The sequence below is a fragment of the Suricata suricatta genome, chromosome 13, assembly GCF_006229205.1.
Source record: "Suricata suricatta isolate VVHF042 chromosome 13, meerkat_22Aug2017_6uvM2_HiC, whole genome shotgun sequence".
Lineage (NCBI taxonomy): Eukaryota > Metazoa > Chordata > Mammalia > Carnivora > Herpestidae > Suricata > Suricata suricatta.
Genome location: NC_043712.1, coordinates 63,495,266 through 63,519,300, shown reverse-complemented (window position 1 = coordinate 63,519,300; position 24,035 = coordinate 63,495,266). Strand labels below are relative to the sequence as shown.

At 42.4% G+C, this 24,035-nt stretch overlaps 2 protein-coding genes across 4 annotated transcripts in view; one reads left to right on the top strand and one right to left on the bottom strand.

Moving 5' to 3' along the window:
* Window positions 1–463: 463 nt before the first annotated feature.
* On the top strand, window positions 464–4,588 carry LOC115276208 (cathepsin L1-like). Of its 2 annotated transcripts, XM_029920101.1 has the most exons (8): window positions 464–636; window positions 950–1,085; window positions 1,379–1,501; window positions 1,605–1,751; window positions 1,918–2,142; window positions 2,796–2,958; window positions 3,596–3,701; window positions 4,382–4,588. In XM_029920101.1, the coding sequence occupies exons 2-8, from the start codon at window positions 960–962 to the stop codon at window positions 4,479–4,481; spliced, it is 990 nt and encodes a 329-aa protein (XP_029775961.1). In that variant the 5' UTR covers window positions 464–636; window positions 950–959; the 3' UTR covers window positions 4,482–4,588. The 2 variants fall into 2 exon arrangements, with proteins under 2 accessions (XP_029775961.1, XP_029775962.1); XM_029920102.1 differs by lacking the exons at window positions 464–636; window positions 1,379–1,501 and having other exon boundaries at window positions 992–1,328.
* Window positions 4,589–8,892: 4,304 nt separating this feature from the next.
* Window positions 8,893–24,035, bottom strand: part of FBP2 (fructose-bisphosphatase 2) — a 28,052-nt gene continuing 12,909 nt past the window's right edge. Inside the window, exons 4-7 of one of the 2 annotated variants that reach the window (XM_029920258.1) lie at window positions 19,824–19,964; window positions 17,515–17,652; window positions 12,767–12,886; window positions 8,893–9,304 (exon numbers count right to left, since the gene is read on the bottom strand). In XM_029920258.1, coding sequence (XP_029776118.1) covers window positions 9,110–9,304; window positions 12,767–12,886; window positions 17,515–17,652; window positions 19,824–19,964 — 594 coding nt within the window. In that variant the 3' untranslated portion in view covers window positions 8,893–9,109. The remainder of the gene's footprint in view (window positions 9,305–12,766; window positions 12,887–17,514; window positions 17,653–19,823; window positions 19,965–24,035) is intronic. The other variant, XM_029920259.1, reaches the window with a different exon arrangement.

Below are 24,035 nucleotides of genomic sequence, written 5' to 3'. Positions count from 1 at the left end.
GACACAGTGATAACACTTCCCCCGGTGGGCCCTGCTTCCTCCACCAGCCCTCCAGGAGATTTTAACCCAAAGCTCTAGGATAAAGTGACCCTGAAAATCCACTTGGGGCTCACTGTGAAGTTCTTTAGGTGAACCACCTGCCAAACACATAAATTCGTAGTATTTAGTTGATCCGGGAGGGGGCCAGTGGCGCAATGGATAACCCGTCTGACCAGGGTTCAGAAGATTCTAGTTGATCCGGGTCCCCAGGGAGACGCCGAACTCCTCCACAGGGCTCCCCTGGTCTCCCAGCTCACCTCCCCCGGGGCCACTGAAGCAGGCTAGATTGACCTCCGCTGGGACAATTGAGGATCCTGGCATCACACCCCAGGCGCGCAGAGCACCCGGGCGCAGGGGCCCCGCCCACAGGCTGGCTCAGCCTCTGGCCGCCGAAACAGGCGTGCGGGGCGGGGCCAGCCGGGCCGAATCTCAGTTCTTAAATGGGAGGCTTCCGACCCACTGCGGGCCTTCCGGATCTCCGGACCTGCACCTGGGACTTGGACTGCTCAGCTGAACTTGCCCCCAGCTGATCTGCCCTCGCCGAACCTGAACAGGGGGGCCAGCGGAGGAACCAGCGCGGCCACCTGCCTCGGGGAGGTTAGTGGCTCCCTGGAGGCGCTGTCCTGGGGCCTGACCCCTCCTTACGCGGCAGCCTGAGCCTCTGATGCCTGGCTATGAGGCCGCCCCTCCCTGCTCTGAGATCCAAATCTCTCACCTTCGGGAGGTAGTCTCAGGGCCTATGGCAGCAGGCCATCTGGATGTCACACATCCTGAACCTTCCTTCCCAGCCCTCTGCAAAGGCTCGGGAGGATAAATTCAATACTACTTTAGTGGCTCTAACATCTCAGAAGAAAGGAGGGCGGCTTTTTAGATGGTTTGGTCTAGAAACTCATTTCTTTTCCCTTACTAGGTTTTGAAACATGCATCCTTCTCTCTTCCTGGCTGCCCTTTGCCTGGGAATAGCCTCAGCTGCTCCACAACTCAATCAGAGCTTAGATGAACAATGGTACCAGTGGAAGGCAACACACGGGAAGCTGTATGGAGTGGTTGGTAACGCTCAAGCTGCCCAGAGGGACCCCTGCAGAGAACGTTCCATGCTGGTGGGAGTTCATAGCCAGGAGTAGCATCTTGATGCTGCTCTTACCAAGGCAGTAAGCAGGGCACCGTGACTGTGCACAACGTGGGCATATGTCCTGCTGTGTGGTTGCTGGAGAAGAGCTCCCAGAAGCATTGGGTCACCCCTGGCTGTGGTTGCTCCTTCTCTCTGTGAGCACATTCACTTGCTGCAGGTGAGTTGGTTTTAAATAGAAATAAAGATAAGTTACATGTTTGTCTCCAGTATGAAGAAGGATGGAGGAGAGATGTGTGGGAAAAGAATATGAAAATGATCGAACAGCACAATTGGGAACACAGCCAAGGGAAACACAGCTTCAGGGTGGCAATGAATGGCTTTGGTGACATGGTGAGTGTGGCATGGATTGCTGACTTTGGTTAAGTATGGGCTTCCCCATACTTAACCAAAAAAATCTCATGCTTATCAACATTGTATTCCCTTCTCTTTGAAGACCAATGAAGAATTTAAGCAGAAGATGAATGGCCTTCAAATGCAGAAGCACAAGAAGGGGAAAATGTTCCAACCACCTCTCTTTGCTGAGATCCCCTCCTCTGTGGATTGGAGAAAGAAAGGATACGTAACTCCTGTAAAGAATCAGGTGTGACAATATTCAACAGGTCCCTCTCAAGAGTAAAGGCAAAAGGAATCCCTGTCATTGCTATCCATGTGCAGTTTGCTGTATTTTAAGAGTTTTCAGATCTGTGGGCTATTGTCAAATCTTGATATTTGTTTTGTAGACTGAAAGCTTTATAATTTGTTTTCAGGGTCAGTGTGGTTCTTGTTGGGCTTTTAGTGCAACTGGTGCTCTTGAAGGACAGATGTTCCGGAAAACTGGCAAACTTGTTTCACTGAGTGAGCAGAACCTGGTGGACTGCTCTCAGCCTGAAGGCAATGAGGGCTGTAATGGTGGCCTAATGGATTATGCCTTCCAGTACGTTAAGGACAATGGAGGCCTGGACTCGGAGGAATCCTACCCATATCATGCACAGGTCAGTGGAGCGCCTTACTTACCATTCCAGCTCTGTTTTTTAGAGTTGAATACATTTGAAGAAAACAGATATCACATTTAATATGTGCATTTTATTTTTATTCTTTTAACATTTATTTATTTTTGAGAGAGAGAGAGCAGGGAGGGGCAGAGAGAGAGGGAGACACAGAATCTGAAGCAGACTCCAGGCTCCAAGCTGTCAGCACAGAGCCCAACGTAGGGCTTGAAATCATGAGTCGAGCTGAAGTGAGACACTTAACCAACTAAGCCACCAAAGGGCCCCTTAATATAAATATGCACATTTTAAATTGTAGACTCTAGATCTGCAAACTGTCAGATCTGTCATTAAACTGTATTGGCCAGGCATATTTCTCTGCTTAGATTGCTACTATATAGCTGTTCCTATTTCTATGTTATGTGGTGATATCAATACCATTCTATATATATTACAAAGTTCTCCAGAATAAAAAATTTCTTATGGATAGGTAGACTGAGAGTATCTCCTTAAATACACATCAGCGAATATTTTCAGTTCAAAACAACCAATAGCATTTCAGCTCCTGAAATTCATTACAACAACGTGACTAGGAAATCTTTCACGTATAAACTGTCTCGAAGTCACGTTTCAAGTCTCTTCCCCTTTGCCTTTGAAAGGATGAAACCTGCAAATACAAGCCCCAGTATTCTGCTGCCAATGACACTGGCTTCTTTGACGTCCCTCCGCGGGAGAAGGCCCTCATGGTGGCTGTAGCAACCAAGGGGCCCATCTCTGTTGGTATAGATGCAAGCCATTTTACCTTCCAGTTCTATCATGAAGGTAAGCCTCAGTCTATATAGAAACGTAGGCAGAAGAATAGGAAAACCACCATAATGTACAGCAAGATCGACTCTTTCTTATGCAGAAGTCAATGTAGATTATTGGAGGGTATAGATTTAACATAGTTGTTCCTTCTCTACCTGTAATTTTTGTGCCTATTGTTTCTGTTTGACATGACTTGAACCATATTTCCATGATTTTAAGTACACCATAAATATTTAAATGGCTACATAATTCAGTTGGTATACTTTTTTCTAATTGTTAGACAATGAAACATAACAAAGAATTTTACTACTGTTGTTGAGACTGGACAGAATCCCTTGGCTCAAGTAATTTCGTGTTCTGTGCTGTTTCCTTAAGCTGACATCCTAAAAGTCGAATCACAAGTTTTCAATGAGTGTTCTTTTATGCCTCTTGACAGGTTGTTTTATGCCTCTTGTCAGTCTGTCTTTCTGCTGGTAGTAGATGAGAGCCTAAATCCCTAGCTTAGCTCAAAAAAGATCTGCTTTTAACTCTTACCTGGTGTAATGTCATTTCACTGAAGGTTGAAATGCCTCGCTTACTCTGGTTGGCAGGCTGGGTTGCTATCACATGTCGCATGAGAATCCTCACCCAGCGTTGGGTTTCACTTTTTCAGGCATTTATTATGATCCAGACTGCAGCAGTGAAGACTTGGACCATGGTGTTCTGGTGACTGGCTATGGAACTGATGTAGGACAGTCATATTGGATTGTCAAGAACAGGTATAGAAAGCCAAAAATACTTATCTTTTTTTTTAATGGTTGCATATCATTTATTTTATGGATAAAATATATTTTTATATATCTAATCCTGTTTTTTAATTTTTAATTTCTTTTCTCATTTTTGCTCTTTTAAGTAACTCTTTGAGGACTACTCAGGTACATAGATTCTTTAGCAAATGATCATTTGTAGAGGTAAATTTCCAGATACAGAATTAAAATACTTATCTTTTAAATTGAAAAGGGAATCCTTTTTAAAATCAGTGTTTGGAGGTATGTCCTCAACCCCTAGGGCACACTTCTGAAATCACAGAAGACTTTGCCCTACTTAGGGAAAATACAGACTAGTCATTTCATTATAACATTAAGATACTGTCTCAAGCTTGCTAAGGTACTGCTATAGTTTTGGTACCACTATTTCTAAATTGAAAGGGTTTTTTTATTATTTCAGAAAAATATCTAACCCCAAATGCTTTGGGGTCTCTCATTTTGGAGCCTATGAAAGGTCTGGGGGTAGAATTCTGTGCTGGGTTAGAATCCAATCATGTACAAGAACAGCCTCTCCTGATTCTTCCTGAATCTGCCGTGGCCTCTGGTGCACTGCTCAGTATGGGGTGTTATTGTTCATAAAGATAAATGTGTTTGGTTGTTTATAATAAATGGCAAACCCTGTCTTCTTTCAGCTGGGGTAAAAACTGGGGCATAGATGGCTACATAAAGATGGCCAAAGACCGGAAAAACCACTGTGGAATCGCCACCATGGCCAGCTTTCCTATTGTATGAGATGATCTCTATAGAAGGCCTTGATTAGGAACAGATATCCCAAAGAAGAATCTTATCTTACTACTGACCACACCTTGTTGTGTGGAATAAAACACTTGAACCCTGGAGCTGGAACTTGTGATTTGATTCTGTGGCATTTTATACTGGTAAAATGTTATTTCTTTAAATACTGCTTTGAACAGCATTGTATGATTGATTTGTCTAATTATGTCTGAATTTTTATGTTTTGTACTGATGTATAAAGTTTTATCATTAAAATAAAACCATTTCAAAGTAGAAGTGGCGTAAGTTTTTAATATATTAACTTTCTGTAGAATCTGGCTGTTAAATAACAAAAACCCAACCAACTAAATTATAAAGAGATAATTGGTTCAATGAAGGATTTATGAATCAGGCAGCTTCTCATCTATTTAGCAAGTAGAAGAGAACTCCAAGAGCTACAGAAAAAGAAAGGTTTGTAAAGGTAGAGAGGGAGCAGAAAAAAAGGAAATTACTAGCAAAAGAATCTTATTTTAAGCAAGATTGCTTTCCTAAGAACAGAGTCTGTTGGTGCATTTCCTAGTGCTTACCAGGACTTTCCCATTATTACCGGTTAAAGGTTATATTTCAGTGGAGAGGTAGTTGAAACTGCAGTTAGGTTAGGTGTTAACGTCTCCTTTTACTGATTTGGGACCTTTCCCTAAGTGATACCACATTGGACTGGTATGTAGCTCAAAAGACATAACAATGTACCCAGATCCCTTAGGAGAATGCTGCTTGGTGTCTGGCTATTGTAGTTGTAAATATGCACATGTCATGTGAACTGCCCTTTGGCTGTGTCTGTCCCAACCCTTGAATGGAGCAAATACCCTTGAGGAGCAAAACCCTTGAGGACAGGAGGCAAAACTAGTGAAAAATAAGGGTTATTTAGTAAATTGAGTTTGCACAGAGATGCGTTCAGTGATGACTTCCAGCCTCCAGTGATCAGGATGTTCTCTTGCTGGAAACTTTCTCACACCTTTCTCAGGGAAATGTTATGACTTGCTTCTGGAAATTTTATGTCAGAAAGCACTTCCTGCATCTACTGCTTCTCAAGCATCTTCAGCTCAAAATAACCAACATGCCATTGTGGCTTATTTGGGGATAGCGTGTCCCGAACCCCTGCAGCCTTATTGGGTCATTTGAAAGTCATAGGAGCAAAACAGGTCTCCAAAAGAAGAAGGAATTCTGCCTCAGGACTATGGCATAGGGTGTGTGTCTGTGTGTCTGTGTGTGTCAAGCCAGGAAGGCTTGAATCCTATTGGTTTTGTTTCTCTGGCAAACTCAGACTGATACACAGGCCCATCTTATAGACCCACCTACCATCTCCTACTTTCCTGCATATCTTTCTCATGCCTTTTTCCCTTCTTTGCAAATAATAATAATAATAATAATAGTAGGTGGTTAGACTTCATGACAGGAAGTGAATACAGAGAATAAAGACAGTGTTAATCGTCTGTCATTAGGTTAGGTGGAATCAAAAGGCCTTGACATGGCTCCAAAACATTTATTTCTTTCCACATTTGTCTATTACCATGTCCCTTGAACTAGGGACGGGATTTGTTTCCATGCTCTTAAAAGCTGGAGCAGGTTCCTAAGTAATTCCAAACTTTCTCAAACCACTGCAGAGCTTTCCAAAGTCAACTGTCCCTACTGCTGGACACTTGGATTCTTCCAGTCTTTTTGCTCTTACAGACAATATGTAACTTTAGAAAGACTCATCTAGTCTTCCCTGCTGACCCTCAGGTCAGAGGGCCTACTTATCTAAACTCTCAATGTTCACACAACTGCCACATTGCCATCCCGTGGCTGTCCCATGATCTGTGATCTGTCTCTCCAGCAGGGAGAAGAGGGCCGGGTCCCATCACCGCAGGACATCTGAGAGGATCCAATGCTGCTGTTTATTGTGGATCTGCTAAGTGAGAACGGATGTGCCTCGTTCTTCTCATTTCCGGATCCCCAGGGAGGCTCCCCATCTTTCCACTAGTTTATTGACTATTTGTATATTCTCTTCATAAACTGCAGTTTTACACTCTTAGTTTATCTCTCTGGGGGTGGTTTATCTTTTTTCTGTTAATAACGTATGACCCTTAATGTGCATTTTTTGTTACCTGTCACAAACATTTTCTCCTGCACTGTGGAGTGACTTTTAACTTTGTGTGTGGGATGTTGTTATTTTTTTTGATGTGATCACATCTTTTTATACTTTTTTCTTGCTGACTTTTGGTCCCGCTTAAGATCATAAATATATCCCTTTCATACTTCTGTTTTTTATGTTTAATTCTAGAATCAATCTGCAACATGTTTTGTGAATCCACTTCTAGTTTTTCCCAGACGACTAGCTAATTATTCACCATTCTCTTCCCACTGATTTGAAACAGCATGCCTTCTTCTTATTTTTAAAAACCATCTATTAAAATAATCATATGGCTTTTCTCCTATTGTTAATGGCTCTGCCTTCCAGTTGCTGAAGCCCATTTGCCCAGAGTACAGTGCAAACCAGTGAATGGTCCCACCTTCCCCAAGTGGCGCCAGACCTGTACAATGTACTTTGGGGGATGCTGCAAATGGAAGCAAACCAAGGGGCACCTTGGTGGCTCAGTTGGTTAAGCATCTGAGGTCATGATCTCACGGCTTGTGGGTTCGAGCCCCACATTGGGCTCTGTGCTAACAGCTCAGAGCCTGGAGTCTGCTTCAGATTCTGTCTCCATCTCTCTCTGCCCCTTCACCCCGCCTCAAAAATAAATAAACATTAAAACATGTTTTGGAAAATGGACAGCACCCCTGGATTCCCCCTGAGACAGCCCCAAGCATCTAACCTGGGAAGGCAGTCAAGGGAATGAGAAGCTGAGAAGAAAGGGATTCTCAGATCACAGGCTGGAGATCCCGGGAGTTCTTCCGTCCCCTGCCTATGGAAGGCCAGTCACCTGGACACCATTCCACCAATGCCCTCAAATCTTTGATACATGGCTTCTGAGAATGGAGTGGGAGAGTCCCAAGCTCTTCCCAGCTCCTCGTTTCAGGATTTCACTTGCAGGGACCCACGGTCTCAGCTCCAAGAAGGCATATGAATATCAATGGGTCTTCTGAGAGTCCACCACACTCATCAAAGCAACACACACCACGACCAAAGGTGCTGTCTCTCACCTCTGTTTCCAGCAAAACCTTCTCCTCATGGCTGTGCAGTCTTTAGACCAAGTGCTGTACACTCACCAAATAGACCAAGTGCTGTACACTCACCAAACCAAAGTATTCCTAAGAGATATTGAAGTGAAGACTTGGTTGGGATCTTTGAGGTATACATTTCAGATGAAGTCTCTAATAAAGTAGCCCATGGGTTAAAATCAAATGTTTCGAGAAAAAGAAAATTGATGTGTCCTTTGGAGAGGATGAAAACATTTTAATCACATATTAAAATTTTCCTGCTATTGTTACTGCTGCCAAGCCATAGTTAGCTGAGGAATAATGCTGAGTCCTGAATTACACCCACGCTGACATCCGCATTAGGTCGTATGAGCCACCCTGCCCAAAGCCACAATGAGAATGGAGAGCCCCGCTTCTGCCCATGGCTCCTCCTAGTCCCCACCCCCCCCCACTGCTGTTGCATAACACATGACTTCAGTGGATTTTCTAATGTTGAGTCACTCTTGAATCCCTGGGTTAAGCCTGACATTGTCGTGATGCATCTTGCTTTAAGTACTTCTGGATTTAATTTGTCAATATTTCATTAAGGATTTTTGTCCTCTGGGTCCATATACATATATAGTAATTCTTGTGAAAACAAGCTGAGATCCCTGATGTGTATGTTGCCCCAATCCCAATCCTGACATAATTTGGAAAAATGATTAATTATTTAACTATGCACTCTGGTCAGACCCTAGGAAAAATTAAAATGTTCGTCTCAAAATGAAAATGCAAAGTTAAGGGATTGAGAAACATTGGTATTAATTTTTAAATCTTAACTGTTTAGTATGCGGCTTTGTCAACAGATGACCACCCTTTCTGTTAAACAATTATTGGTCATCCAAATTATTGCTCCCAAAAAGTCTCCATCTGAAGTTTCAGAATTTAATAGCTACAATTTTTCTAACTCAAAATGTATCCAAAGTAAGACAAAAAGCTCTTCTACATAACTGCTAGCCATTTAAGTACATGTAAATATACATTTAAACATATAATATATGTTAAATACATATATCTCTTTCACAAGAAAGGAAATGAATCACTACAGGATAAGACACTAGGTTCAAATTATAAGCCAACCAAGAAAAATTCTTAACTAATCTCTGAACTTTTTGCCACAAGTGGGTAGTTGCCGATTCCCTGGCTGGCAGACTTGGAACTATGTCCCTACTACCTGCTGTTCATGAGAGAAGACAAATCAGAGTCGTTCTTTTCACATATGGGTTTTTATTTCGAGCCCCTCACACTGAGCACAGAACCGCCTCTGGCTTCTAGACCTGTGATGAGCAGTTCACTGCTGTTCTTCTGGATGTGATTCAGGGGCTTTGCCTTTGTTACTCACCACCGCTGTTTCCACTTATTGTTCATTTAGGGCCCTTAATAGGAAGGACAAGACAAAGAGAAGACAGCTCCCAGGGTCAAATCCACTACCTGCCTGCCTGGCTTTTCTGTACACAGGCGAGGTATTCCTGCACATCATCCGGGGACCCCAGAATGAGGGGCACTCGTTGGTGAATGTCCTCCGGCTTCACATCCAGCACTGGCTGGGTTCCTGTGGTCGCCATTCCTCCTGCCTGCTCTATGATATAGGCCACGGGATTGCACTCATACAGGAGCCGGAGCTGTGGAGAAACAGAGTCAGGTGGACAAGCTTAGTGAGTTGTCAAAAATCCCATGCCACACCCCTAAAACTCAGTGAGGGACTTCCAACTGCTGAACTTTTGTCTGTCTCATTAGCGTGAACACACTGGGCACCCCAGCAGAGTGGGCTTTCTGAGGTCAGGACCCTCCAGGAGGCCGGGTACATCAGATGCCGTTCATCATAATGCCTTTGGGGCACTGCAGGTTAGTATCTACCCATCTTGTGACCTTTGTGTTCATGAGACCTGCCTCCTCATTTGGAAGTATGAGATCTAGCACTTGTTTCTTATTGGTTCAGCAATGAGGTGAACTAATGTTGGGGACTGGTCAGGAGTCTCTGTATGTGAGGCCTTATGACTAGGAAGGAGTCCAGCTTGGATGAGATGGGAGGTCACCTAGAGAATACTAGGTAGCCTCTTGGGATAACCTCTGTGTCTAGGATTGTATGGAGGAAACTCACATCTCAAATGTCAACGTGATAAGGTAGATTGCTAGTATTTAAATGGCCTTTTCTCTTGGCCCCTGAGACTGAATTAACTTCTACTGCTTGCACTCCGATAGCCTAGTACATGTCCCTCTTCATATATTTGTCACACTGAGCTTTGTTTAGTATCTGCCTCCTCCTGATATACTTGCCCTTGAAGGCAGAGACAGAGTCTGTCTTGGTTGGTCGTTGTAACATCTCCCTTCCCAGCACTCGCTGACACAAGGAAAGCATCCAAACAAGGTTACTGCATCCCTTACCCAAGGGCTTCCAGTGGAGGGCAGCAGTAGGCAGGGTAGGGAGGGTAAAGTCAGTCTGTGCCCTCCTTGCCAAGTTGGGCATGTGGACTCAGGACTGGGCTTGTCCTGAAGGACTGCCTTTTCTAAGAGGCACTAAGAGAACTAGCAGGTGTCTGCCCTGCATCCAGTGAGTACTTGAGAAATTGAATTGAAATGGGCTGGACTGTGCTTTTTTGGGATCTATTTCTGTAATCACATTGTGATTCCCTCCTCACCACCCCAACCCCCACCAGAAACAGACATACAGCACATGAGACTCAGAGCGATAGACCAGCTGCATGACCTAACTCGATATCATACCACCTCCCCCTTCCTTCTCCATTAAGTGCAAAATCTGTATTTAAAAGAAAACAAGTTCACTTCTGTAATCAGCTTACAAAGTGGTTGACCCAGCTCTCTGCAGCCTTTTCTTTGCCATTCTTTTCTTCAACTCCATTCTGAAGATCATTTGAAACTATTTTGAGAAGCAGTCATATTTCGTGCTGGTTTTTGATTTATTGATATTTCATGGTGAGGAGCATCTTTTGCTCTGGTTTAGGTTGGAGAGCCAGACATTCAGGAGACAGTAAGTTAAGACTCCAGAGGGCATTTACTACCATTTTGGTAAAACACTGTATGCTGCCCTCTCTCTAGACCTCCAGCTCTCAGAATCATGGGCATCCTAGCAGGGTGCAAAGAAGCCCCAGTGGGTGTGGACACACCTGGATCAGCTAGTTTTGTCCCTGATCATCCACAGGAGGGACACTGGAACCCAATTAGTCCTAGGACACCTGCCAGCTTGTAGACCTTGGCTCCTTTGTCCACTTTCCCTTGCCTAGGGATTTGGAGTGTCAGCAATAAAGTTTCAGACTGTACCCACGAAGTCCTTGCTTGTACCATGGTGATTCAGATACTTTAAAAAAACAACATAGTATTCTCACATAAAGTTTGTTCTTGAGCCAAGGCTAGCCTTCACCTTAAGTTGCCCTTATAGTAAATTCATCTTAAAACACAATTCTCAGGTTTTCAGACTTTAGTCTGCCATCTTCATGATCTACTTTTTTCTGCAGTTAAAATCTAAATGGATAAAAAGAGACAAGCACACACAGGAGGAAAGGTGTACACATCCACCCCACCTGCAAAACACACGCCAGTGTGGTCACAGAAACCACAAAAGCTAAAACACCAATGGTACTTTCAATAGGGATGGTGCTTATGGTGCTATGAATATAGATCTATACATGGAATTATACATGCTTATGGAAATGTCTAGGTCATTATATGAGGATATTTTCTGACTTACTTTAAGTCATTTTATTTCTTTTATTTTTCTTTAAATCCAAGTTAGTTAACATATAGTGTAATAATGATTTCAATAGTAGGATTTAGTGATTCATCATATTTTAAATCATTTTAACAATTAGGAATTATTAGCCTAATGTTTTCTGTGTTGGAACTGAGTAGGCAGGAAGAGTGGTTGTATTTAAGCATTTCCTCATTGTCTAGATCTCATTCAATACTCCATGCCAGCACCTCTCATGCAGACTTATCTGATTCTTACTTCCAAAGGTTATAACATACATAAACTAAATGCTCACATGAAGAGAAATTCCTGATACACCAATCTGCATATTAAAAGTCTTCCCTCTGGGGGCACCTGGGTGGCACCGTCAGTTAAGCATCTGATTCTTGATCTTGGCTCAGGTCATGATCTCACAGTTTGTGAGTTCAAGCCCTACATTAGACTCTGTGCCATCAGCTTGGTATTCTGTCTCTCCTCTTTGTCCCTCCCCAGCTTGTTGTCCCTCCCCCCTCCTCTCTCTCTCTCTTTCTCAAAATAATAAACTTAAAACAATAGTAAAAATAAAAATCTTCCCTCTGTCTTATGTGCTCTGAGATTTCTTACCATGGCTTTGAATCCGTCATCCCAGTAATTGAAATTGCATGTGCAGGGAGACATATCCATGTGGCTAGTTGTTGCTGTGCCCCAAGAAAACAGTAGATCTATGTTTTGATGTGTCTACTTACCTATGATTTCTGTAATTGGCTAAAAAACAGACACATTTCCATGGGAGGGTCTATTAAAGACACATGCATTTGGATAATAATATTCCCACCTAATTATACAAGCATTTTTGGGTTTGTGTCATAAATTGGCAGTAAAATCTTCCAGGAGCTACCTTTGTAGAAATATTGAATAAGTTCTGACCAGAAGTTCTTATTCTAGAGTTTGGGAATTCTTTATGGGTTTCATTGGTAGACTTCAGGTCATCTGTGAACCCTCTAAAAATGTATGTAATATGTATGTTCATGTGCATTTTTTCCTGGAAAATGAGCCCATACTCTTCATTAGATTTCTAAAAAATCCTTAATCCAGAACCAGGTGGTTCTGAAGCCACAGGTCAGGCACAGTATGTAAAAAGTGGTAGATGAACACAGCTAACTCATGGTGAGTGATGGCAAGATGCCAAGGGGAAGCAAAGGCCAGTGAAAATTGCCAATAACAACAATTTTAGATCTCTACTGCATCATCAAATTCATTAGGGAAATATGCCTCATTTCTCTTCCACATGCCCACTCACAATGGACATGAAAAAGAGCAGTAGCCAAAAAGCAGACATGAAGGGAAAGGAAACTCCAACTGGCTTACTGACCAGAGCCAGTGGACAAAGGAGAATTACCTTGCCCTTAGGACTTTTCTGGTTCGCCGGGTATAGGAAGATCCCTCCATACACCAGGGTGCGGTGCACATCGGCCACCATGGAGCCCACGTACCTGGCCCCATAGGGAGCACTGCCATCCTAGAAGGCAGAGAGAGGAGATAAGATGCTCACTTGAATTAGATACTCCATTACCCACATACCCTGGTTTAGGAAGTTTGCAAAGCACAGGAAATTAATATTAAAGGTTTCTAAGGAAAGAAGGAGATGCCAAAAGCATTTAGGCTTGGATTAGACACACAGAGAACTTCACCCAGCAAACAAATTGAAATGCAATAAAAGCAAAATCTGCCATATGCTATCCTAGATAACAACATGAGTAGCCATGTTCAGAAATCTTGTATAAACTCAGCCCAATAAATAGTTTTTCAGGGGTATCTGGGTGGCTCATCCAGTTAAGTGTCTGACTCTTGATTTTGGCTCAGTTCATTATCTCACAATTTATGAGACTGAGCCCCTCATTGGGATCTGTGCTGAGCATGAAACCTGCTTGGGATTCTCTTCTCTCTCTCTCTCTCCTTCTCTCTCTCTCTGTCTCTCTCTCTCTGTCTCTGTCTCTCTCTCTCTCTCTCTCTCAAAATAAATAAACAGACATTAAAAAAAAATTTAGCATCTTTTTTATGTCAGGCACCAGGCTGACAGAAATTGGGAAGACAGTTCATAGGAAATCACCAACTAAAGGGAGAGACTAGCATACATCAATGAATAAAAATAAATGAATTTACAATGCAATGATAAAAAAGGTGAATAATCCAATTTTATAAAAAGACAAAAAAACTTACCTTATACCACATGACAAATTAACTCAAAGTTGATAGGAGACCTAAACATAAGACTCTAAAACTCTTAGAAAATATCAAGACTTTAGGGGGAAGAAACTTGAAAGAAGTGGTATTAAAATTATCTGGCAAAGTAAACCTGAACATTTACGAAAATGAGCAAGAGAAGCATACGTTATCTCTACCAAATTCTAAGAACATACAGTGAACTAACAATGTTTACATATTCAAGAAGAAATGCAAATGTCAACCAGTAGATCAGAATAGAGCTTGGTCCTGGGTCTAAAGATAGACAGGAAATTCATTTATGGTAAACATGACCTTCCAATCAGCGTGGAAGAGCACTACATAGAGAGCAGCACTGGGCTACCTTAGAAAACAGGTGTGTAAGATTCCTACCCTCATTCTTGACAACCACATTACTTCAAGATGGAGAGAGACTTAAAAGGAGAAAATCACAAATAACTTAGAATAAGGCTGTGTGATGAAAGTCTCTGTGATGATGAAAACGCTTTTTATCACAACTGTTCAACACGGCAGCCCCTGACGGGTGGGCTCCTGAGCTCTGGCAATGAGACTCCTATAGATGAAAGTGGAATTTTACATGTTATTTAATGGTAATTAATTTAAATTTAAATAGCCACATGTGGCTAGTAGCTATGTATTGGACAGCACAGAAGAAGGAAACATGAATCCATTAATTTATAATTTGGTACACAAAATCCATTAAATATAAAGAAAAATAAATATAACAAAATTGTGAGCATCTCCATAGGGTCAAAAGCTGAAAGCCCACATATATTTCTAATATGAATAACACACAAAGGCTAGTTTCCTTCATTTACTAAGAGCTTATCCAAAGCAACAAGAAAAAGATAAATAATACTAATTGAATATTTGCAAAGATAGAAATGGGCAATTTACCAAGACAAAAGTAGATGCTCAGTAAATACAAGGAAAGCTGTATGACATAAATCATAATTAATTAGACATTAATCAAGCCACAAGGTTTATCTTTTACCATTAGATGGACAGAAATTTTTAAAGATTCACCACATCTAATACCATCAGGGATACAGGGAAACGGATACTCTTTCATATGGTACCAAAGACTATAAACTGATGCAAATTTTGTGGAAGAGTATTTGATAACATCAACACGTTAAGTGCTCATATACTTTGATATCAGTAAAAAATATGCCTTGCAGATATACTTGCAAAAGGTCATGAGTGTACACATTTGGGCATCTCCACTGCAGCTGTGGGTCTCCTGGTGGAAAATCAGAGAGCGAAGCTGCTCTCCATAAGGAAGTAGCTTTCTCTGTTCTCTCAATGCAAGGCTGGGCAGTGAGACTATTGTGCTCTACCTGATGTGCTAATGGGGTGTAGATGCAGATATGGAGATGGATGTACATAATCCTTCCCGCCATCCCAGAGCAAAGGATTGAAGCAACACTTAGCAGTGGTAATCCCTGGAAAGAACATCTTGATTGGGGGGTAAAGGAAGGGGGAGGCTTCTACTTTTAATTTTGTATATTCCTGTATGTTTTACCTTTCCTAATCTTAGATCACATTTTAAAATTGAAATTCACATCAGATAAAATTAACAATTTTAAGGTGCATAATTCAGTGGCACTTGATATGTTCATAATGGTGTGCAACAGTGACTATCTGATTATGGAACATTTCCATCACCCAAAGGAAAACCCTACACCCATTTAGTAGTAGTCCCTGCCCTCCCCTCCTTCAGCCCCTGGCAACCACTAATCTGACTCTATACATTGACCTTGTCCTTGCATCTGGCTCCTTCCACTCAGTATAAATGTTTCTGAGATTCACCTATGCTGTGGTATGCAACAGTGCTTCACTCCTCTTTTATGACTGAATAACACTCCCGTGTGTGGAGGTACCACCTCGTATTCATCCATTCTTCAGCTGACGGACATTGAATTGTTTCCACATCTGGTTATCACAAATAATGTTGCTATGAACATTTACATATATAAATAAGGTGGGGCTTTTTGTGTTTGTTTGTTTGTTTTAAATACCTGTTTTCAGTTATTTGGGATATATACATAGGAGTGGAATTGCTGGGTCAAATGGTAATTCTATATTTAACTTTTGAGATATATTACTTTTTAAATTTTGTTAACAAGAATAGAATTTCAGTCAAATGGAAACATTGCAAATTATTTATTGCCTTCTTCTTTGGGCCTTTCTTTTTTTGTTGTTTTTGTTCTGTTTTTAATTTTTATTTATTTACTTATTTTGAGGGGGGGCATGAGTGAGAGAGGGGCAGAGAAAGAATCCCATGGGGGCAGAGAGAGAGAGAGAATCCCATGCTGACAGAATGAAGCTCAAAGCAGGGCTTGAGCTCACCTGATGCATGGCTATAGCTCATAAACCATGAGAACACAATCTGAGCCAAAGTCAGATGTTTAACTGCCTGAGCCACTCAGGTGCCCCTGGGCCTTTCTTTATTTAATAAGGTACTTAATTAAAGAAAGCAATAGCTTCAAGCCAATGCCCACCATGCCAGCCTCTCCTGCTTTTATCTCTGCCCCTCTCTCTTCACAGAGAATTTCAAGGGAAGGGGGCATAGATTATTTTCCCTAATTTCCTTATTTATTTAATGGATTACTGCAAATTTCCACCAGAGCCAGGAGGATGCCCACTACCCCATTGCGTGTGTTCCCATTTGTCCAAAGTCAAAATTCCTTTTCATATTTTTAGATAGAAATTCTGGGAAATTTCTAGGTTTCATTATATCTCTGTTCATCTTACGAGTCAGAATTGGACTCTCCCAAGACCATCCAGCACTTCAGTCAAAATGATCACTGTTTTTACATCCAGAAGAAAGTCATTCTCTGGACTCTCAAGCATCACCTGAGGAAATTATCACACATTCACACTGGTTTTCAGCTGTTACATGTAGACTAAACTCTCTGAAGCCAGAACTGATGAATCTCTAGTCTTCAATTTATGTACTTGTAAGGGATTTTATGTAAAAGCAAGCAAGCAAAACCAAAACCTACTATAGGCAAAACAAGGCCTTTTATGTTAGGAACAGAGACATAGTAAATCTCAAGTTTCACGTTGAAGAGCAACTGGAGGATTCTGGAGATTTGCTTTATATTGAGGAACATATACTTTCCTTTGCTGTTTAAAAGGGTCTCATCTTTGAATCAGTATTGAAATATCAGCTAATACATGGGGCTCAGCAGTCTACATTTCTCTGATAAGTGAACACTGGCTTTCTAATTCTAATAACATCCCCCAGAGCTTGGTGACAGAGGATCCTACTTATAAACAAGCTTATGCCCCTCTCCCAAGTTAGACCAGAATTTACATTCTTGATCTGGAAATTTTTTGGCTCTGCCCCCATACCCATCTTAAAAGCTCTCTCAGTAGGTGGACATACTGATTGAAGTATTTGGGCTGCATTAATAGCCACACAACGTCCAGAACATGATAATTCCTTTCAGAGATTAAAAAAATAAACACACATCCTAAATCTTGGGGTAAACACAAGGACCTGATATTAAGGCCTATGAATGGAGCTTTCAAATATAATTAATTATTCCATCTAAAAGCAAATGTAAGTGAGTGATCAGAATCTACATAGGTGGATAAACAAATGACTTGAGAGGTTCAGGCCCCAACCCTGAATTTTGAAAATGTGATCCATCTTCTTCATAAACAATGTCTCTTGGAAAAATCAACTAGGGAGTATTATCTTGAGTAGGTAATTTTAGCTGTAAAAGACATTGCTCATTTATGAAGAAGAGCAGAGTCAGTCATTCTCATACCAACCAGAGGCATAAACAGTGGCACCAACTTCCGTCAATCAAGGTCTCAAAGCCACCACCCAAACAGGGAACCCCTGAGGCAGCATTCTTCCTGCTACTGCATTAGGCTTTCTTCACTCACCTCAGGAAACTTCTTCTTCTGCACATACTCTGAGGTTGCAGCATCAAAATACTTGGCATAGCCCTCATTGAGACTGTAAATCTTTCCTTTCTTTTTTATCTTGACATCTCTTTCCACCAAGATAAATTCACCGAGAGCCTAGAAAGATGAAGAAAAATATTTGGAAGAAGAGAAATACCAGGAAACAGAAGCCAACAGCACATTTCCAACCAATCAGAGAGCATCTGAAGATGGGGTGCCCCGTCCTTCCACAGCTCCAGCAGTATTACAGTAAGAGAAGAAATAATTCAAAGGAGAGCAGGAGCGGTTTCTTGGTAATGTTCACTGCCTGCTAGGTTACTCATTTATAGGGAATCTTGCAGTATTTATCCACCAAGTTCTTATCCCCAGTTCTTGTCCTGATGTTTCAAGGATGATTTGGGTCATCGACAATAAAAACCAAGTTTCCGGGATAAGGTTTGTCCTAAGGGTGGAGGATACAGTTCCCCTGCCAATGTGTGGTCCATTTATGTAAATAACTCAGTCTTAGAAACCATTAAAAGTTCATCCCAGTGACTCGTACACAAGTTAAGGAGGAAATCCTTTTCATCAGAAGGGATTCACTTGGCATAAGGAATAAAATGGATAAAAATTAAGATGTCTTCAGAATCATTAATAAAAATGCGGCAGTGCCCCTACTGTGGTAGCTCTGCAGGCTATCCCAGGCCTGACTCTTTGTTTGAGTGCTGGTGACATAGGGACATCCCTCAGGTACCTGTTTATCTGAGTGCTTCTGGATGAGAGTAGCTGGCTGCAGGCATCACTCTGAAAGGCTAGAGGTCTCTCTAAGTCACTAAGAGGAAAACCAGGCTTGGAAATGTAATCAGCCTTAATGAACTTCAAAGACTAAGAAAGTGAAAATCCGCCACGATGACAGCTCACAGCTGGCACCTAGACTGGAAGGTTTCTAATATACATAGAATTTATATCCCCAGAGTTCAAAGAGGCAAAACCATGCTGACCATGTCTGAAATAAGACAATGATAAGAACACTCAGCAGCCGCAGAAATAACTAAGCCTCCCTCTCTTCTGTGAGTGATACCTGTTTCTTTACCAATGAATCTCTACCCTCACTTTAATCTTCCACATCCTAGATAAAAATTATTGATGTATAATCATTAATTGTGCCCACTTCTAGACAACTTTCAGACAACTCCCAAACCAGAACTAACCCTCTCTTGAATCCTCCTGAGATCAAGCAAAAGCCCACTTGCTGTATAGTTAAGTCCATCCCAAGTCCCTTCTAGCATGACACTCTGCTGTTCTTCTAGAGCACATCCTCCCTTGTTCAGCAAACCCAACTTCTTTTTATTAGAGGCAAACGGTCTTTGGTTCATGAGCTTTAATAACTTGCTGTGGACATTTGTTGCTTTGGAGCAGCTCAGTGTGGAGTAACACCTCCTAAAAGCAGCCTAACTCCCTTTGAAGAACTAACTCTTCTCCTTGGATGCCAGTCTAGGAAGACTAAACTGAGCCTCCTCTAGCTCACTTCAAGCATTTAACTTAGCTTGGCAAATTAGATACTCCTCCCTGGCAAGTGAACCTGGAGTGAGAGACCCAGAATCAGAGGTAGTGTCCGAACCAGACTGGCTATAATGCGAGTCCGTTCCTGTGACTCCTGCTTCCTGGTTCTCAAGACCTGCCCATTTCCAACTTGTGTACTGAGCTTTACCATTAATGCAGTAACATCCTTTGCTTAATTGGGAAGAACATGTACATTAGAAGCAGTCCTACAAACCCAGTTGTCAATAGGGTAGCCAATTAAGTTAATTAAAATAAAATAAATGTTAAGACCCAGTTTCTTAATCACACTAATCACATTGCAGTGTTCAATAGCCACATGGGTCCACTGGCTACCATATTGGAGACCACAGATTATAGAACATATCCATGGTCACAGAAAGTTCTATTGGATGGTGCTGCTCTAAAAAGTCCATGTTTCTGTCTAGACATTGGCAACATTAGGATTTTTTTAAATCATTGTTTTCCCATAAGCCATGGGGAAATATGGCATGAATGCATTTTTAGATTAGAAACTCCTTAAGGACAGGGCCTGGGTTGATAGGACAGAGCCCTAAGAACCCTTCAAATGCCCTCTGTTAGACAAAGGTCATTAATGTTTTTAGATGTTGGTGTTGGCTCACCAACTAGACTCTCTGGCCTCAAAAGCAAGAATTAAAAATGACCAGAAAATTATCCTAGGGGACTGGAATTAAGGCACAGAGGTGCTTGGAGTCCTAAGTACTGATGCTGCCATATTGGGTGCTTACTGGGTCAAGCATGAAGAGGTCCACTCCCTGCCCAGTGGAAAGAGCCACCAGGGTTGCACTGCCATAGAGGGCATAGCCTGCAGCCACAATATTTCGGCCTGGCTGCAGAGCATCTTTTTCGGAAGGCTCGTCGTCTGATGTCTGTGGAAGACAAAAGAGGAACATGCTGTGTTATTGTCTCTGGACAGACCCCTTTGCCAGAGGCCTGGGCTTCTGGTCTAGTTGAACCACTCACGGAAGTGCAGTTCTCAGGATTTTGAGCTGAAGCACATGCATCTGGAGGGAATGAGCTGCCATGTTAATGAATGGTTCTACCTGAGCCATTTTGCAAAGACATTCTTGGACTTCTCCCTAGCTTCTAAACACATTCATCTGCATCCTGCCAAGAAATCACCCAATATGCTAAAAACCACAGCCTCTCTTCATAGTCTTAAGCCATGCACCTTAACAGTTATAACAACCAAGGTCATTAAGCTCTGATTTTGTGTCATATTATTGTACATACTTACCAGCCCCCTGAGGGAAATATCTTTATCATCTCCATTGTGTAGATGTAACACTCAGAGTCTGAATGGGTGGATAACTCACCAGACATCAAGAAGCTTCAGAGGTAGAGTCAAGCCCAGGCCCACGGCTCTTCCCTGTTCCATGTGCTGTAACTTGAACGTCTTGCTGCCCCCATCCCCATACCCCCGACACTGAGCCCATGTCTACAGTTCAGGACATTTTCTTCAGGAAGCCTCTCCCTTTTCCATGGCAGCAGTGCAGATGTGAATGAGAATTCAGAGAGACAGGACAGGTGGGGATGCCGAGGAAGGAGCAGCAAATATTCTCGATGGAGGAACAGAGCTGCAGCTGAGACTCTGTTTCATAACCCACTTTACCCAATATGTCTCAACATGCTCTAAAAGGCAAGTGATTCAAAACTAATGAGTTTGGTGGGGCACCTGGGTGGCTTAGTCGGTTAAGTGTCCAACTTCGGTTCAGATCATGATCTCAAAGTTGGTAAGTTTGGGCCCTTCATTGGGCTCTGTGTTGACTGCTCAGAGCCTGGAGCCTGCTTCAGTTTCTGTGTCTCCTTCTCCCTCTCCATCTCCCTCTGTCTCTCTCTCTCTCAAAAATGAATAAACATTAAAAAGTATTTTTAACTTATGAGTTTGGAAAGATGAGTAGCAAACTTCTGGCCTTGGCTGTGAGGAGCTGAGTTGGGGCCGGGAGTCGAGAGAAGTCCTTTCCCTATCTTCATCTGGAGTTTTGACTACACAACAAAACCTTAAGGGAGGGAGAGAATTCTGGACAAGCACTCAGGCTGGCTCTGTACCCTCACATCACTGTGGACTGCAGATGTGAGAGTAGCTTTGAAGGAGAGGCGAGTGGACAGACTTCAATCAACTCTTTTCAGATCAAAACACCACGGGGCACCTGGCGGCTCAGCTGGTTAACATCTGACTTCAGCTCAGGTCATAGGTTCGAGCCTCATGTTGACAGCTCAGAACTCGGAACCTGGAACCTGCTTTGGATTCTGTGTCTCGCCTTCTCTCTGCCCCTCCCCTGTTTATGCTCTGTCTCTCTCTCTCTCACTCTCTCTCAAAATAAATAAACATTTTTTTAAATTTCAAATAAAAACATCCAGATGGATTCTGCTCCACAGACCAAGGCCAATGGCTATGACACATGTGACAAGCTGAGGTTCCAAACCCGCTTTCCATAGCCCACGACACCCAAGGAGCATGGTGCTCCATGTGCAAGGGTTAAATAAAAACTGTTAGCCTCACTGTTTCTGAGTCATTTGATTCCCTATGTCTGTTTTCTACCACAGCTACCTAAATTGTTTAATTAGATGCTCTGTTCTCTCTAGACACCAGTGGATTTTAGTTAAAAGGCTAATCCAGAAATGCTACATAAAGATTTCCTGCTGAGCAGAAAATTCCAGAGAATTGCAAAGTGATGGAGGTGAGCAAAATACCTTTACAATTATGAATGTATACTGGCAATTAGATAAATTGGAATCAGACAACAATATTGAGTCAAAATATTACACACACATTACAAATATGTCAATTATGCTAATTAACTCCTGTGAAGAATAACTTTTTAGGGATAAAATAGCAATTTTCATAGTTTTCAAAGTACATTATCATGCTTTTGTGAGACAATGAAGAGTCTCTAATCCTCATTTAAATGAGAAGAATGGCACCTGGGTGGCTCAGTTGGTTAAGCATCGGAGGACGACATTAGCTCAGGTTATTATCTCATGGTTCCTGAGTTTGATCCCCACATCAGACTCTGTGCTGACAGCTCAGAGCCTGGAGCCTGCTTCAGATTCTGTGTCTCCCTCTCTCTCTGCCCCTCCCCCACTCACGCTCTGTCTCTCTCTCTCTCTCCCTCTCAAAAATAAATAAACATTAAAAAAATTTTTAAATAAAATAAAATAAAAGAGAAGAGATGGAGTTCAGGAGAAGTACCCATACAGCATCTTGAAAGGAGAGAGTGATAACGCTGGGACGGACCCACGTCTCCCAATGCTAAGCCCGCGTCCTTTCTCCTTCAACGCTGTCACAGAACACGGGGCCAGTCTTCCCTTGCAAGTAATAAATAACCTAACAACTTGATTGTAAAATCAAACCTATTCTTTTTTAAAAATGGCATGTTCCTTTTACTAATTTTTCCTCTTCCCATCTTACATTCTTTCAAATAACTTTTTTTTGTACCTAATTTCATTTCCATCTGACTTGGACACATGTTCAATAAATTGGCCTTATTTCCAGATTTCCTGGCCACATACGGATTCTGAGAGCCAGGCCGCAGAGCAGATTCTCAAAGTGACCCAGCAGCATCAGCATCCCCAAGGATCTTGTTAGGAATGCAAATACTGGTCCCCTCTCCTCCCCTAATCTGGCCAGGCCTACAGAATCAAAACTCTGGGCCTCCAGAGTCAGGCTTCCAGGTGATTCTGAGACCTGCTAGTTTGGGAACCATTGATCCAAGGCATGAGCTCTTAAAACTCTTTAGAAAAGTGGAAAGTTTTTAATTAAAATCTTTAGTCTTCACCATTGATGCTCCTGAAACACCTCCATCCACCTCCTCCATCAGAAGGACCTCATTTTCTGTATATGAAACCAGGGTTCCTTCCCGCTGATTTCTCCCTGACCAGAAGCTGTCCTTCCTCTGAGCTGTGATCCTCCAGGCCCTGCACAGGGTAGCACCTTCTCTGGCCCTCTGGGCTCTGCTCCATAGCTGGAGGAGAACCACTCCTTCCTCCTGGCTTCACTGACTTTAAATAACAGGTAGAACTCTCTGGCCTAAAGAAATTTTTAAAAATACATTCCAGGGTCACCTAGATGAGTTAGTCTGACCTCGGCTCAGGTCATGGTCTCACAGTTTGTGGGTTCGAGCCCCATGTCAGGCTCTATGCTGATAGCTCAGAGCCTGGAGCCTGCTTCAGGCTCTATGTCTCCCTCTCTCTCTCTGTCCCTCCCCTGCTCATGCTCTCTCTCTCTCAAAAATAAGTAAATATTTAAAAAAATATATTCCAGATCCCCACACTTCCCCCTAGCCATTGCCCTATCTCCGTCTTCATGCAGATCCTGAAATCTAGAATGCTGTCTACAGTAGTTGTCTTTCTTCTCTTGCCACCACTGCAGGTTGCCAGCTGTCCACTCTATCAGAAGCACACTGTCCAGTCCTCTTGACCCTACCCCTTGGCAATGTTGGGTCCCTTGACTACTGTCTCCTTGACATGGGTCTCTCCTGAGCATCTGTCCACTTTCCTCTTTTCTGGACTGTGTGATATGGTGATTTATAAGAAATATGTATTTGCTTCTTCAGATGACCAAAATGCATTTCTCATATGTATTTAGTTTTTGCCTATAGTCCCTGGCTCCCAACTTCCAAAACCCCCTGACTTTCCTTAGTGTTGAGAGTGATGAAGGTGTCTTTGTCATGCTGATGTGTGACTTTGGGACAGCACCTAACGAGGAGGGCTGGTTGCCCAGAGAACCAACCACGTGATCACGTGATTAGAAGGTTACCATTTTCAGGGGTGCCTCGGTGACTCAGTTGGTTAAGCGTCTGACTTCAGCTAAGGTCATGATCTCATGGCTCTTGAGTTCGAGTCCTGCATCAGGCTCTGTGCTGACAGCTCAGAGCCTGGAGCCTGTTTCAGATTCTGTCTTCCTCTCTCTGCCCCTCCCCTGCTTGTGCTGTCTCTCT